This window comes from Lonchura striata, chromosome 14 (genome assembly GCF_050655825.1).
Source record: "Lonchura striata isolate lonStrDom1 chromosome 14, ASM5065582v1, whole genome shotgun sequence".
Lineage (NCBI taxonomy): Eukaryota > Metazoa > Chordata > Aves > Passeriformes > Estrildidae > Lonchura > Lonchura striata.
In genome coordinates, this window is record NC_140716.1 from 4751188 (window position 1) to 4767038 (window position 15851).

Genomic DNA, 15851 nt, shown 5'->3' on the forward strand with positions numbered 1-15851 from the left:
AAGGGAATGGGGGAGAGCCAGCAAAGCAACATCCCAAACCCTTCCTGGGGCAACACGTTCCTAAAGCAGCATGGCCAGAGCACAGGGCTGACCTCTGTTTGCACAGGGGAGGTTTAGCAATTCCCTCAAGAAGATGCAATGGCTACAGGAGGTGTAAATACTGCCAGGCAGCAGATAAGCAAGTCTGGAGAAGCCTTGAACAGAGGTGTGCTCTGGGGAAATCATAGCCCCTGATTTGGTCTGGTGGGAAGCAGCTCTGGGAGGTCTGTCTGGATTTGGGGTGACCCAGACTCACCCTTTGAGAAGAAGCTGAGCCTGCCTGAACACAACCTGCTCTGCAGTGCCCAAGCCTTGCTCCATCCACTGATACCACTAACATAATCATTATAAACTGGACACACTAATTTAGCTAGCAGACCCCTCCTTTCCTACACACAGGACAGCAGTTCTGCTTGGCTCTGCCCACCATCACTGGGAGTATCTCAAAAGCTGCTCTTTCTCCCTGCAGCCCCTTGCAGGTAGCAGAAATGAGGAGGGAGTGATGATGTGGGGGCTGAAAACACAATATGGGGTTCAGGGAAAGATGCAGCTCGACAGATTGGAGACACCAATGTCCGTCATCCTTCAGCAACGCCAGGAGTGGCAGTGGGATGTCCTGTCCGTGTCCCTGTCCTTCCAACACCACCCGGGCCCCTCTGCAGCTGGCTCAGGCTCCTTGCACGTCCCAATGCTGCCATCTGTAGCACAGAGCTCTGCTCCTGCTCCAGCACAGCGGGAGAGACCCGGGAGGAGCTCAGCTTCACAAGGCTTGGTTTTGTGAGTCCAAATGAGCCAGTCCTGCCCTGGGACTTGGCTTTTTCAGTCTCAAGAGAGGCTCTTGGCTTCTATGTCTGCTGAATTGCGGTTTTAGTTGCCTGCCAAGGGCACCAGAGGCTGGAATAGTAGTTATCATTCTGCTTATCTGCCAGAAATAAACATTAAATAATACCCAGCGTTGTGGCCTATGCACTAAAGGGGTTTTAGTCCACAAAAGCCGTGCATTCCTGTAGGACCAGCCAAGGGCCATCACAGCCTCCCATGCATACAGAGATAGGGACAGTGCTTAATGGTTTTAAGACATTGACACTGCGGGAAGGGGGGAGGATGCACAGCCATCCCTCCCTTCCCCAGCTTATGAAAACACCTCATCACTGAAACATTCATTTCAACGCTGCTCATTTCTTGGTGCATTTCCATGTCAGGAAATATTGGACAAAGGCTCCCTCACCCTGCTCCCAAATCCCTGTATTGTCCCCAGCAGGGAGGGGAAATGCGGCAGCGGGGCATGCTGAGCTCAGCACAGCAGCATCCCGAGCCTGGCCGGCCCCGGGGCGCCACGAGGGGGAAAAGTGGCTGTGACAAAGCTGGCATCAGCTCATTTCAGGCCAGGCTGTGACTCACAAAAAGAGAAAAAAGAAAACGGGAGGAAACGGCAATCTCCGATGGTCGGGGTGTAGCTGAGCCCCTGTCGGAGGAACCACTTCTCCTCTGTCACCTCCCTTCTCTCTGGAGCTTGAGGTGGATCTGACTGCTGTTGTTTGGGAGTCCCCATCTCTCCCTCGTGCCTCAGACCCCCCTGACCCCCCGGATCACCCGGCTCCATCACTCAGAGCCCAGCACCGCGGGCGGCAGCGGGGCCGGATTAGCCGGGCTGGCCCCGCCGGGCTCAGCGGGATTTGCTGCTCCCATGCCGGCTGTGACAGGAGACCTCAGCCCTGGTGATGCCAACCCCGCACACGTGGGATGCTCCCGGCCGGCAGCATCCATAAAAACCCCTCTGAGCGTGCCCCGGGCTGGGCTGCGGCGATGGCATTGCGGGTGAGCGCTGGGGACGCGGTGTGACAGCGCCGGGTGGCTGGGGGGACAGCACGGGTCTGCCCGCGGGTAAAGGAAGGCGCGACAGAAGTGCCAGACAGGTGGAAATCCTGAATAACACATGGGTGCTGCTTAGAGTGCTGCTCCTCTATGTCAGTCTGGTCCAGGCTAGTGCAAAACTGAGTTTTGCGGTGCTCAGTAACAGGCAATAAAACAGATTTTCATCCAGCAGCAAAAGGGGAACAGCTCTTTCCTGTGTGTGCTGTGTCTCTTGTTGGGGTTGGTGTAATGATTGCAAATTAAGGGTCAAGGCAAGGTGAACCTGGGTGCTGCCATCGTGCCCTTTGAATCCAGAACTCGTCAGCTCCAGCAGTTCTCTGTGCCTCACCAGGGGGACACTGATCAGAGCCTTTCAGTGCCCATGTGTGGGGTCCCAAAAAGTAGCCAGGCACGAGGGTATGAGGTTGGTCATCGCCAACTCCTGCCCAAATGTTTCAGCTCCTGCCTGAAAACATGCATATCCCAAAAAAAGCATTGGAAATAAAACTCGTGGCAGAGGAAGAAACAGGGGAGTTGAAGTCCTGAGCTATAGGAAGGGGGAAACAGGCACACAACAAGGCTGGGGAAATTTTCCTAATGTGAGCAAGTTTGCAAGAGGGGATGCTCAGAAATGAAAGATCATTAGAGTGCTGAAAAGAAAAAAAGTGGGGTGAAATGGCAAGAACTCCTTATTAAAATGAGTTATTTAATAAAAATATGAATTATTCAAATAGGAACAATTTCCAGCTCATTTTATGCAAGTTTAACCTTGGAGATGGGGAGAGCACGTGGAACAGGGGCTCAAGAATCAGCCGTGTAACACTGGATGAGCTCAGACTGGATGGCATTTTACACCTGTTCCTCTGCTCCAAAGCATCACAAAGTTTTCTGCTTCAGATTTTGTATTGCTCAGGTGCAGAGAGAAGCAGAATATCTTTGTGTCCTGACAACAATGAAGGCATTCAAGTTCTTTAATTTTTGCTTTCTGATCCCGCTCAGCTCTTTACAAAAGACCTCGGGGACAGCAAATCCCACCTCATCAACTGAATGTCATAGAAACTTGATTTCTTATCAGGTTAGAATCTCTGAGATTATTTAGGAGTGAGAAAAACATGGGGATAGAGAATGTGCCTGTGTGGGAAGGAGAGAGAAAGAAATTACCATGAAAATGTGAGAAAGAAGTGTAAGGACTGAGTGGGGCACTGCCTCTCTGCCACCTCTCTGTGTCCTCCTCCTTGTCTGCAGTTTGAGGCCCTGCACCCGGAGGGAATCTGTCCTGGATGGAGCATCGTGGTCAAGGGTGAGACCAGTTCCAGCTCAAGCATGTAAGGACATGCTCTGCTCCCAGCTCTCCTGGCTCACAAGGGTCAGAAGCATCGTTCACAGCTCTCCATCCCTTTTCTCTCACTCTCTTTAGGTTTGAAATTAATTTGCTCTGTGAGCCTGGAGACCAGATCGCTCTCCACTTTAACCCTCGCCTCTCCAGCTCCAGAATCGTCTGCAACTCCTTCCTCAACAGCCACTGGGGGCAAGAAGAGGTTAACAGCACCTTCCCCTTCAAAGCCAAGGAGCCCTTTCAGGTAACTCTGTCACCCCACAGATCCCCTCAGGTGTAACAGAAATAACCCAGCCAATATTGGGGTGCTCCCCATTGCCTTTCCTGCCAACACCATACCCAGCAACATCCCCTCTCTGGCTTTCTCTCCTGTTAATAATCCCATTACAACCTGGTGATTTATAACCAACTCTGGCACAGACGTGCAGAGCTCCAGCAATAATCCCTGGATGATGTATTTGTTTTCAATTTAGGCTTTGCTTTACCATCACATTTTGTTATCATGAAAGGAAAAACTCAGTTATTCCCTCTTTTTGCCCAGAGTGGGGGCGAGCAGTGTGTGTGTCAGTTTGAAGTGGATGAATAGATCCAGCAGTTCCCTGATGTAATGGAAGGAAGGTCCAGTAAGGCCACATGAACATAGCACAGTCTCTCTTTCAGGTTGAAATCTACTCTGACCAGGACTATTTCCACGTTTTCATCAATGAAAACAAAGTCCTGCAGTACAAGCATCGGCAGAAGAATCTTTCGTCCATCACCAAGTTGCAGATTCTCGATGATATTGACATTTCTTCAGTGGAAATCACCAAACGAGGTCTTTACTAGAGACCAGAGTTGGGACTCTCTCACAGACCATTCCCCCTTAAGCTTCTGATTCAGTCACTTCCTCCCCATTTCCACATTCCACCACCAGCCAGGGAGATAGCCATGTGTCCTCCCAGTGGAAGGGATGGTCATTGCCATCACCCAGCCACATTGCTGACCATAGCCCAGCCCATCAAAGACCTTCTGCCCCTACACCTTCAGGTGCACAACAGGCTTTGTAGGTCTGATCATCTTTGCTGCACATCCAAATCTGTCTTCAGTAGTCTGGACACCTGAATAACACCTTAGAAATTGTGTTTGCCTGAGAGTAGGGTGTGCATGAGCACCTCAGCTCATGCACATGAGCTAATGCCTCAGCTGGGCACATGGGGAATGTGGATGTTAGGGGTGGAAAGGGATTTTTCTTTCCAGGAGCTGGGTAAGAATGATACCAGATTTGCCAATAAAATTAACCAAGGAAATCCCTGCTGAGATATCCCTCCCTGGGCAGATCAATCTCATCATTCATCCCCTGCCAATCCGGGCACCTGGCATGAGCAGGGTTGGTGACTGGGCAAGAGGACACTGTTGAGGGCAGTGTGATTTTGGCTCTGGGAAAATACTGCTTTTTTTTGTTGTTGTTGTTTGTTTTGAGGGCTAATGCAAAGTGAAGGTCCCTGGTATGCAGAACAGTGTGATAAGATTCAGCTTGCCAGGTGTTGCCTGGAATTCCGTTCACCAGCTGAGAGATGTTTGCTCAGCCCTACTCCTGCCAACTCCAGGCTTCTCAGACAGACCCCCAGAGTGATGTAGTGTGTCAGAGAAGGGCAAGAGCTTGGGGAGACACATAAAAGCACATGGTTCCTCCACCATGCACCAGAAATGCAGCTGGACTCCAAACAAAAGGAACTGAGTAAAGCAGGGTCTAGAAATTCTGATAAGCTTGGAATGAACAGAGTGCTTGGGGATAAGCATGGATAGCCTGTGGCTTTTCTCTGCTTTATTGTTTTCTTTTCTCCCCCTTTATAGTTGTCTTTCAAAACAATCCACTTATTCCTTGCACCCTTTTCTCTTTTCCAGCCTTGGAGCACAACATATTTGTGACTCCTTGACCAGCCCACAGCAGAGTAAAAGATGTTCTTTTTACTTTGTTGTAATTACACACATAATAAACAGCATAATGTCATGGTGTTAAATCTGAGCAGGAACTTATTCCAAAAATGCACTTACAGCTGCCTCTAATCACTTTTTTATTCCCCATATATGACAGAACACATTCCTGATGGAAAAGGCAAAGATGATCCTGCCTTGCCAGTCCTTTTCATTGAGGAGAGATCACTTAATAAGAAGTCATCCCTGATCCATCCTTGCCTTTGGATGAGATCTCTGAAGATCTCTTTTCTCAGTGCTCAAATTGGCCATTCCCAACACTTCCTTCTATTTACAGCTTCAAGGACTTGTGAGGAAGAGGTGGCTGTAGAAAACCACAACACATGATGCCATAAACCTGACATTCATGAACCTGTTAAGAAGTTTGTGGTGTTTTTCCAGACTATCAAAAGCACTCATGGGAAACCATCCTGTTCTTGTAGCAAAGGGCTCATTGGGAACACAAAATGGTGCCAAATGGTACCTTTTCCCTCCAAAAAGAACAGAAAACATGTTTTGGAAATGGCAGTGGTCTTAACAGCAAGTCAGGAAAGTTGGAGATGGTGAGACTTCCTCTGGCCTGGAATAAATCCATCACCACTGGGACAAGAGAGTCGACTCAAATTCTGGTTGTTCTGATATAACCCAAGGCTTCAGCACACTTTGCTCTCATGGCCATGCCTTCAGCAAAACAGGCACAAACCCAGACAAAGCCAGGCCTGCAGGGATCTCTGTGTCATCCATCTGATAATGCTGAGCAGCATTTGAAAGAAATTGTCTTTTCTATTTGTGCTTTTTTTGGGGGCTGATAAAGACAGATCATTTTTCATGGAGGAAAAGTGACTAAATGATTTATAAGGGTAATACTTTGTACTTATATGGCCACTAGCTGCATTCATAGCCCCTGCTGCAGAAACACCCCACAATTCCATTGTTCCCCAGAAATGAGCACAAAGGACCACAGACAGGGCAAAAACATTTCAAGTACAAATAAATAAAGAGATGTCACAAAAATCAGGCAGAGACAGAGATTATGCCCTGACTCCTGGACACATCCCCGCCAGCTCCTGCCAGCAGCTGATCTCACTCCATTGCCATCTGCACCAAGAGAGCCCAGCCTCTCCTGACACATCCCCAGCTCTGCTGCTGCCTTCAGGCCTTTATCTGCTGCCTCCTCCAGCCAAAACACAGCCAAGGGTGAAGGGAGCAGAAGAGCAAGAGAGGCCTGGGAATCTACAGAGCCCTGCTGGAAGCAAAACCTAAGGGCTGGCTGTTTATAGCTGGTTTGCAGAGTTTTATGGGGAATGAGATGCCCTCCAAGTCTGTGACCCTCATCTGTCCCGTGAGGAAAAACTCCAGAAAAAAATTAAGCCTTGCAATTACAGTGGTCAGTGAAACCTCCTGGAGCAGGCTGGCACACCAGGCTTGCAGGGAGGCAGCATCTGCTGGTACTGAGGGGATCCAAGGGAACAAATTAACCCTTCCTCCACATTTCAGTCAGCCTTCCTGTTCATGGCCTGGGGGGAGAACTGATGAAGACAAGCTCCTGCCCAGGGTGTTTTGAGGAGTGGAGGCCTTTTGAAGGGAAAGGGGCTGCAGCAGCTGGAGGTGCAGCACTGGAGGATCCCACCAGAATTTCACTGCCCAGCCTCGAGGTCAACTCTGCATTTTTGCTGTGGCCAAGTTGTGCAGAGGAGCCAGCTGGAATGTTCCAGAGAGAACACTGCTGTGGGATGGGACAGGGACTCTCCTAGTCAGGATCTGCAGATAAAGCAGCAGTTGTTGCTTGTGAGGCTTACAGAAAGCAGGAGGGGATACCTGGGAAACAGAGATGTTTCTCAGGAGGCACAACTGACAGAAGTGATGACTTCCCACATGGGTTCTCCCTTTCCCACCCGTTCTCCTCACTTGAATTGAATCTGCAGAGCTCAGAAACGCTCTGGTTCATCCCCAGATCAACAAGGGGAAAGTCAGGCTCATAATCCTTCGTGCTTGAGCTGTGCCAGAGCTCCAGGGGCCAAGGGATCCTCTGGCGGTTTCACAGATCTCCTGTGGAGCATCTGCTGCTGTGTGAGCAGAGCAGCTCCTGGGTGCCACTGAGAGCACTGGCAGTCACCACACACCCAGCAGTGTCCTCACACACAGGCTGCTGAGCAAACAGCTCCCTGGTCAGCCCGGTCACATCTCAGCAGCACAGCACAGCCTGGGGACATCCTGACTGACCCCATGGCAGCCTCAGCAAGCAACCACTGAATATCAGCCTGGCTCCTGCCTGGAGGCAGGAAACTGGGGGAAAAGGGCAAGGACTTGTTGCCAATGCAGTGACAAAAACTTTCAGGAAAGTTCTAAAAAAAGGAGAAAGTCACACCGGTTGCATCTGCCCCATACTCACTTTGCAACTCAATACCTTTTCTTTCAACCCCCGTTTTCTTTCTTTTCCACCTCTGTACACAAACCCCCCAAACCTACCAAATTTGATGCTGGGTGTTTAGCTACTTCCTCGGTGCTAGAAGGCAGCTCTGGTGAAGAAAGGCAGGAGGAGGGAAGTTCTTAACCATTTAATTAAAAATTCCCTTTCTCCTCCCATTTCAATACCCCCCTGAGCATCTCCTGATGGGAACAGTTGGGTCACAGGAGAAATTTTTCTCTTCACTCATACACAGCAGCTGTGTTGTGGCACAGCTCAGTGACCCTGGCCCCTTGTCTATGGCATCTCTAATTTCCCCCATCCCCCAAGGCTGTTTTCCAGCACCTGCTAGAAGTGCAGACCTTATTGGCAGTGACTTTCTGCATTGCATCTCTGAGTCCCTATCTAAGAAGTTGCTTATTCAACCCTTGTGGGCTGAACTCCTTAAATGCTCAGGAATCACAGGTGTTTGCTGGCAAGACTGAGGAACATGGAGAGCAAATGTCCAGCCTTTTTCTGAAGAGTGTGAGGAAAATAAAACAAGAGGAAAGTAGTAACAAAACCAAAAGGAGTAGTAACTCTGAGTTCTGGTGGTTAAGGGGAATTTCTGAGGCTACAGGCAGCCAGAATGCAGCTAGAAGAGTCTCTGCAGGAAAACAGGAGTGTTTTATTGCAATTAAAGAGAGGCTTGTAAAGCTATTTTAACTCAGCATCTCCATCCAGAGCCAGCTCAGACAGAAAAGCACACCTCCCAGCCCTGATTCTGTATGCAGGGTGGCAGGTACCAGCTCCAGACATGAAAGGCTGGAGAGGGATTATTTTCTGAAAGAAAGGCTCTGGTCTAGAAGTTGAAGAATTGGAAGCTGATGGTATCACTTTATTTGGCAGCTGAGTTATTGTGCTTCAATACTGCCTGAGGAAAGCGTGACAGAAATTATCCTGATGCCCAGATTTGCTGGCCCTCCACTCCCACAGTCTGTCCAGGACCCTCTTGCCAAAGCCAGATGCAATTTATCATGTTATTTCTTCAAGCTATATGGACATCAGTAGCCAAATCTCTGGTTTTAGCAGAGGACAAGACAACAGCCTGTGGAGATCCTAAATGTTTTCTCTGCATCATTACATTATTGCAAGACTTTTGGGGTCTTAAAAATCACTTACAAAGATCCAAGTATAAAAAGAACTATCATAACACTCTTGTGCAGGTTGTCAGAATCCTGGACATCCCTCTGGCTGCCCTGGCTCTCTCAAGACCCTGGCATGAAGTCAAAAACATCTGTGACTTCAATTTTAGCCCATGGAAAAAACTGCCAACTCTGTATGAGGAATTATAAGTCACAAGGATTTGAGTAGTGTGATATTTGAATTAACACAGGGTGAAAAAGTAGAATTTGGGGATTTTCAGAATGTAGTTCAGGGGGTCAAGATGGAGGGATTTGGGCGTGTCGTGGCTTTCTTCTCCTTCATCTTGTCCTCCATGTCTTGGTGTGATGGTGACACTTTTCTATTGGTTTAAGGTAGAGACACACTGTCCAACATAAAAGGTAGATATTGGCACATTATTGTAAACAGACTAAACATAACTTTTGGTATAAAATGTAAACACCGCCCAAGGGGGCAGAATAGATTGCCATGGCTTCCTTGCTAGCCAGAGCTCAGCAGCTCAGAGAAAGAATGTAATAGCTAAGGAAAAATAAACAACCTTGAGAAGCAAAATTGACACATCTGGACTTCTTTGGCTGTGGGGCTGGGAGGAAAAGACTTTTTATGATCTTGGGGTCATCTTGACCTCCAGAACCCTGACACATCAACACAGGTGAGGGAAGCAAGGCCCTTGCAGGGAATGGCAGCAGAAAGGAAGGAGGGAACCAGGTGGTTTTGTCTCCAGCCTGGTGCTCTCACCCTGCAGCTCTGGGCCTGACCCTGGAGCCTATGGGCAGGTTGGGCTGGGACTTTTCATCATCTACCAGGTGTTGCCCCAAGCCTTAATGAGCCAGCAGGCCCCATGCTGAGTCCCTCCAAGCATCACAGCTGAGCCAGCCCCTTGTCTCAGTGAGGCCCCGGGTTGCTGAGCAGCTCACCAGCCCAAGGAGTTTCCATCCACTGTACACAGACAGCATCACTCTGCTCTCCCATACAAAGCAGCATTTTTCTAGCTCGTTTCATGCTAGAAATGATGAAAGAACCACCAACAAACCCTACATTTTCCCCCTCCTTCCTTGATACATCCCTTTTCCAAAGGTTTAGCAGCTGCTGTTTGATCTGTGGCATGAAAACCTTTCTGGTTTCAAAAATTGAGAGTAAAACTGAGATGCAGCTATTTCACCTTATCACCTCCTGTGCCTTGGCAGGAGCTGCAGCTATTGTCAGCTTTCATTTCCTGAAGTCACTCTGAGCTGGGGACACACATTGGAAGCAGAAAGACACAGTCAGTGGTGATGAGAGGGCAGTGATTGCACTTCCAGCAAATTGCCTGAGCCTTTCCACATCAGTCACTGCACAGAGAGAGGTGAAACATTAGGGAGAAAAAAGTTTGCAACTGATCCTGACAAGAGTTTAACAGCCCCTCAAAGCCTCTGCCTGCCTGGTTTTCTTTAGTTGTGGGGATTCCTCCTAAAAGGCTGCTGAAAATAAAAAACAGCTCACAGATTATCTTAGACTGTGAAAACATTGGAGAACACTCAGAACTAGAATCACATCTCTCCCTGCTTCCCAGCTAATCCTCTCTTGAATTCAGAGAGCAGAAATCCCAAGAATTTCCTCATTGCAAGTCTAAAATATAGGAAAGCTGGTTTTTAAACACATAACACTTGACTGATCACTAAGCCCTTTTTGCAAACGTGCTCAGGTTCTAACTCTTATTACAACCTGATCCCTGAGGTATCTGCTTTGTGACAGCTAGGCAAATTATCACCTAGGCTGAGAGTAAGTTATTTCACTCAGAAAGACAAACTCCCTCCTATTGTATTCTCTAAAATCTTTATCTCCAGTCTGATACTAGCAGATCTGAGCCCTGAGAGTGTGGTTTGTTTTTTTCTGCAAAGCCTTTCCTTCCTGCCTCCCCTCATTTCTCCTCCGCAAGCCTCTGCAGCTGGGAAAAGGCAAAACAGTGGCAAATTTAAAGGCTTTGTCAGACTTCCCCCAGATGGCAATCAGCTGATGAAACCCAGGAAGATTTGTCATCTGAAAAGCCCTTTATTAGCCTCTTGCACCTGGGTACAGAGCACCAGGGAAGATGTATTGATATTCAAATGTGGAGCATGCAGGTAGAAGGAGGGAGGGAGGATTTACCAGCCCCTGTTCACAGTGTTGTTTCACCTGGCAGTGCCACTCCTTGGCAGCACCAGGGGCAAACTGCTTGGAGTCATAACAGGATGAAATGGAGCCCCACAAACCTGCTCAGACCACCAGATCCCCTCAGTCACCAAATCTGCTTGTCTGGGCTTTGGTTTCAGTCTGGTTCTAAATATTTCTCGCCAGGGTTTGCGGTGCCTGTGTTGAGCAGGACAGTGAGAGCACCACACAAAACGTGGGCATGGAGGAAATCCCATTATTGCCTCAGAGGATCCTAGGTCCCAGCTCCAGGGAGAGAAGGGCTGCATGAATGCAGGCAGCGTTAGAGGGCTGCTTTTTGTGTCAGCTGCCTCCACTGCCAAGTCCTGGCACTCTTAACTTCTCAAAGGCTTGACCTGATGCTCATTATCACTTCAAAATCTTCTCTGTAAATGTGTGCAGTGATTTAGGGATCCACAGCACTGATTTCTCCTTAAAACACTCACTTTGTTACTCACTACACATCAACTCAGCATCCTTCATTTAATGAGAGAGGGTCAAGTTCACTTGGTGTGGCCCTGGGTTTAAACAGGGACTCTGTAGGAGCATGTTTAGCTCTGCATTCCCAGCCTGCTACTTGCCTGAACTTCTGCAAAAACCACAAGCAAAGACATCTGAAAGACAGAATTTTCAATCACTCCAATGCCAAAATGGTGTTTCATTGCTCTTGAGCCGGTGAACATTGTATTAGACAAATTCTTTTATGCAAGATTATCTTTTTCTTTCAGCCACTACATTTCCGGAGCACTCAATCTAAAAGGCATCCAATAAAAAGGACGGAAGATATGGAATTTGGCACATATCTGTTTATGAAAACAGACCAGTGAATATTCTCAGACAGAAAAAAAATGCACACATTCTCCATTTAAAATCCTCCAAAGGACGCTGGAGATAGTTTAAATGTTTCATTCTTTGATTGAGGGAAGACTAGCAGGAGAACAAAGATTTTCTCTCTCATGGAAGTAATTACAAACAACAAACATAAATTCCCAGATGTCTTTTATTTGCTTCTTTTATTTTCAAAGAATCTGAAGTGCACTCGGCGTCCCCGCTGTACTGCCGTTGATTGTGAGCAGCGCTGGCCTCTTATCTCCTCCCGGATTCAGAGCAGCATCAAAGCGCTGACATCTGTGAATGTCACCCGGGAGCTGTGATGAGGACCTGGACCCCGGGGCCAGGAATTGCTCGTGTCGGCCCCAAAACGGCGATGCTGGAGCAGAGCTGGCACGGGGACAGAGCAGCCACCAGCAGAGGGAGAGGCAAAGCAGCTCAGAGATCCCCGCACCGGTGGCACCGAGCATTTGGGCAGTTTTGTTGCTGGGTTAGAGATTTGTAGGAAAATGTCCCAGAGAAGGGTAGATATTTTTTTTCTAATCCAATGTGAGTTAATGGTGATGTTGTTACTCTCTCCTGATGGCAAGAGAGCCAGGTTTCAGTATTGCTCGTGGTTATCTCGGCGTTAGAAATGCTCGCACACACCTTCCCAGCAGGGTCCTGGCAGGGGGAAGGGGTGGGATGTGAGGGCTGGGGGAATCTCCCTTACCCCGAGGTCCTCCTGTGTCCATGCCATCGGCCAAAAAGTGTGGCAGGCAGAAGGACAAGTGGCAAGGGAGGAGGGTTTTATCCAGTGCTTTCCAAGGGCAGTCTAAACAGCACCTCCCAGCAAAAGCAAGTGGGAAACAATTTCACCAGTGCCCGTGCTCACCCCTAACACCCTGGACTGTGCTCCTAGCTCACCTAACACAAGCAGCACCATTGACAATCTGTCCCAGTAGCACCAATCCAGCCCTGCTTGACTGAGACAAGCAAAATTGTGTTTCACCTCTGTGAAGGGGGCAAACCCCATCCCACCTACCTGCTGGGCAAGCACAGGAGGGGAGAGCAGCTATATCCTCACAACAGACCTTTACCTCAAACTGTGCCAGCTGAGACACACCAGGCATGTCAGGATGGGCACTGGGAGAAAGCCAAGAGAGCCAAGTGCCCTTCGGTCAGGTGGCAGCCATCACACAGAGGTCAGGGATGCAAACACATTGGGGACCACACAGGGCTGTGTATCCCCCAAATCCTGGCAGGGAGCCTGGACAGCAGGGGGAAAAGTTAGAGTAGGGAAAGCACCATGAGCTACTGCAAGTAGATGCATGAGCAGAGGGTTTGCTCTAGCTTCACACTCTCAAGGTCCAGCCCAAGCTGGAATATCCTCAGGGTTTCCTGAATTTACACCCATAGTTGGGACAGGCAGAGCATCTCTGCAGCTCTGTGTGATACCCAGCTCCTGCTGCAGTGGGAGCAGGGAGGTTGTGCTGAGGCAGCAAAGCTAAATTTACCCTGGCCCGGGACTCTGATGCGCAGTGGGCAGGGCAGGTTTGGGCACATGCGGCTGGCATGGGAAACGTGAGGGTTTTTTGAGATTCTGGCAAAGCCCCGAAGTGGCTGACTCACTCCTCTCAGGTCAGTTGTTCACAGCTGTAACTCCAGTGAGACCAGTGGGTTATTTCTGATGTGCTTTGCTGTATGATCACAGCCCAGCTCGCTGCCCTTGCTGCTGAAGGATGGCTCCTGTCTCTGGTGTACTTTATTTAGCTTCCACTTCAGAGCTGTTCTGTAAGAGGCAAATCAAAGTGAAAAGGGTATGACAATTCTTTTCATTGGAGATTCCCCATCTTGAGTTATCTGGTGACTTTGAACTTGTTAGACTCAATGAACTTGTTGTAATCAATGCCCTGTGCTCTCTGTCAGCTGCACACAGTGTATGGATTCGTCATTTGCTGCTAGAGATGACTTGGCACTTGTGAGTTGTGTCAATGGATGCAAAAGCAGATTCATCCTAATTATATCGAACCATTGATTAACTTAGTAATTTAATCTTGAAGTCCTAAAGGTTCCTCCGCAGTAAATCATGCAAGTTACAAGCAAAGCGTACAGAGGAGAAAAAAAGAAGTTAAATGTATTTATTAACTTGGACATTTGGAAGGCAACTACCTGTACAAAACAAGCCCTGGCACATTTCTGCAGTCTCCTCTCTTAATACACTACTAAAAATGCTGATTTAATCACCCCCATCCTGTGTTTTCCATGTGTAATGGTAGGTGTGCTGTAGGGAGGCTGTCAGGCTGGCAAGGGCTCGGGTGCATGAAGATTTCCAATTGCCAGCTCCAAATCTGATCTCTCTAGTTGCCTCATTGCAACAGATCTATTTGCTTATGGAGCAGCTGTGAAACTGCAGCAGATTTTAGGTATCCATGGGAGTGTCCATGCATTTTACTGTGTGGAATAATGTGTACCTGGTGCTCTGGGCAACACTCTGCAGTTTGTTTGTGGAAGCTGTTTGTCTCTGAAGACTTATAAAGACACAGACAGAAAACTGTAGGATAATGAGCAGTTACACACTTAGAGCAAACGCATTTCTATGCAGGAGAGGTTTGCAGGCTGATCACATTCTCCTGCCATCCCCCCACAGTGTAGCTCCACCACTGATCTTGCTTTCATTTCACGTAAGGCTGACCAAAAATATTTACTTTATTCTTTCATATGCATAGAACAAAAAGGATGGGGAATTTCCCAGTGAAATCAAGGGCATTCACCGTTCAGTGACGAACAGCCTCCACTGGGCTGTATTTGTTACTGTGCTCTCCCTCAGAGAAGGCAAAGAAAGAGAATAAAAACTAAACATTTCAGGCAGAGGTATGAATTCCTCTCATCAAACATTGTCCCCTGTGATACACTGGCATCCTCTGAGCACCTCCAGTCAAAAGTTCCGTTTTACAAAGCAACCTTGCTCCTCAAAGAAGCACTTCAACTTTTCAAGCAACTTTCCCCATACACGTTCCTTTCCCCCATTCCTTGCATTCAATGGAAAACGCCACAAGTTGGGGTTCTTTGTGCCGGGCTCCTCGTTCGGGTGAGTTCCCATCACACCTGTGGTGTTGCTGACCCTTGGCATGCCAGAGACTCAGGATGGTGGGGGATGTTGGAGTAGAAGTGGAGCAGGATCCTCCCCGCTCCGTGCCCGCTCCGTGCCCGCTCCGTGCCCGCTCCATGCCCGGAGCTGTCCCTTCAGCACCACGGCCGGGCTCCCGGCTCCGGAGGGGCACTGGCACGGCTCGGCTCGGCTCGGCTCGGCTCGGCTCGGCTCGGCTCGGCTCGGCTCGGCTCGGCCACCCCGTGTTGGCCCGGGCAGGGGCTCGGCTCGGCTCTTTCCACCTTTACCCATCCAGGGCTGGCCCCGGTGCGGCCCCGGCCAGCGCTGCCAGCGGAGGAATGGGGGCTCCTGTGCGGGGGGACAGTGTGTGTGAGTGTGCCCGGGTGTGCCTGGGTGTGCCCGAGTGTGTGTGTGAGTGTGCCCGAGTGTGTGTGAGTGTGCCCGGGTGTGCCTGCGTGTGCCTGGGTGTGCCCGAGTGTGTCTGAGTGTGCCCGGGCGTGCCCGGGTGTGTCCGGGTGTGCCCGAGTCTGTCTGAGTGTGTCTGAGTGTGCCCGGGTGTGCCCGGGTGTGCCCGAGTGTGTCTGAGAGTGCCCGGGTGTGCCTGGGTGTTCCCGGGTGTGCCTGAGTGTTCCCGGGTGTGCCGGGGTGTGCCCGAGTGTGTCTGAATGTGCCTGGCTGTGCCTGGATGTGCCCGGGTCTGTCCAAATGTGCCCGGGTGTGCCCGAGTGTGTCTGAGAGTGCCTCGGTATGCCTGGATGTGTCCGAGAGTGCCCGGGTGTGCCCAAGTGTGCCTGGGTGTGCCCGAGTGTGTCTGAGTATGGCTGGGTGTGCCTGGGTGTGTCCGGGTGTGCCCGAGTGTGTCTGAGTGTGTCTGAGAGTGCCCGGGTGTGCCTGGCTGTGCCCGAGTGTGCCCGGGTGTGTCTGGGCGTGCCTGGGTGTGTCCGGGTGTGTCCGGGTGTGCCCGGGTGTGTTCGGGCGTGCTCTTTGGGTGCCAAGGGGCTGCGGGG

General features: G+C 49.7%; 2 protein-coding genes across 4 annotated transcripts in view; one reads left to right on the top strand and one right to left on the bottom strand.

Annotated features, from left to right (window-relative positions):
• Window positions 1-168: 168 nt before the first annotated feature.
• Window positions 169-11817, top strand: GRIFIN (galectin-related inter-fiber protein). Its single transcript, XM_021539841.3, has 4 exons — window positions 169-1857; window positions 3139-3218; window positions 3311-3473; window positions 3890-11817. Exons 1-4 carry the CDS (start codon window positions 1783-1785, stop codon window positions 4052-4054), a joined length of 483 nt encoding a protein of 160 aa, XP_021395516.2. The 5' UTR covers window positions 169-1782; the 3' UTR covers window positions 4055-11817.
• Window positions 11818-11904: 87 nt separating this feature from the next.
• CHST12 (carbohydrate sulfotransferase 12) overlaps window positions 11905-15851 on the bottom strand; it is a 44314-nt gene continuing 40367 nt past the window's right edge. For 2 of the 3 annotated variants that reach the window (XR_014958382.1, XR_014958381.1), the window contains exon 3: window positions 11905-13524. The gene's annotated coding sequence lies outside the window, so the exon portion shown is untranslated. Of the gene's footprint in view, window positions 13525-14206; window positions 15040-15851 lie in introns of those variants that run through there. The other variant, XR_014958383.1, reaches the window with a different exon arrangement.

What these genes read in the sequence shown, in the direction of transcription:
- GRIFIN (XM_021539841.3), top strand. Translation starts at nt 1,783, where the DNA reads ATGCTCCCGGCCGGCAGCATCCATAAAAACCCCTCTGAGCGTGCCCCG. An exon ending in ACCAGTTCCAGCTCAAGCAT is followed by an intron (nt 3,219 to 3,310) that starts GTAAGGACATGC and finishes CACTCTCTTTAG; the next exon opens with GTTTGAAATTAATTTGCTCT. An exon ending in AAGCCAAGGAGCCCTTTCAG is followed by an intron (nt 3,474 to 3,889) that starts GTAACTCTGTCA and finishes TCTCTCTTTCAG; the next exon opens with GTTGAAATCTACTCTGACCA.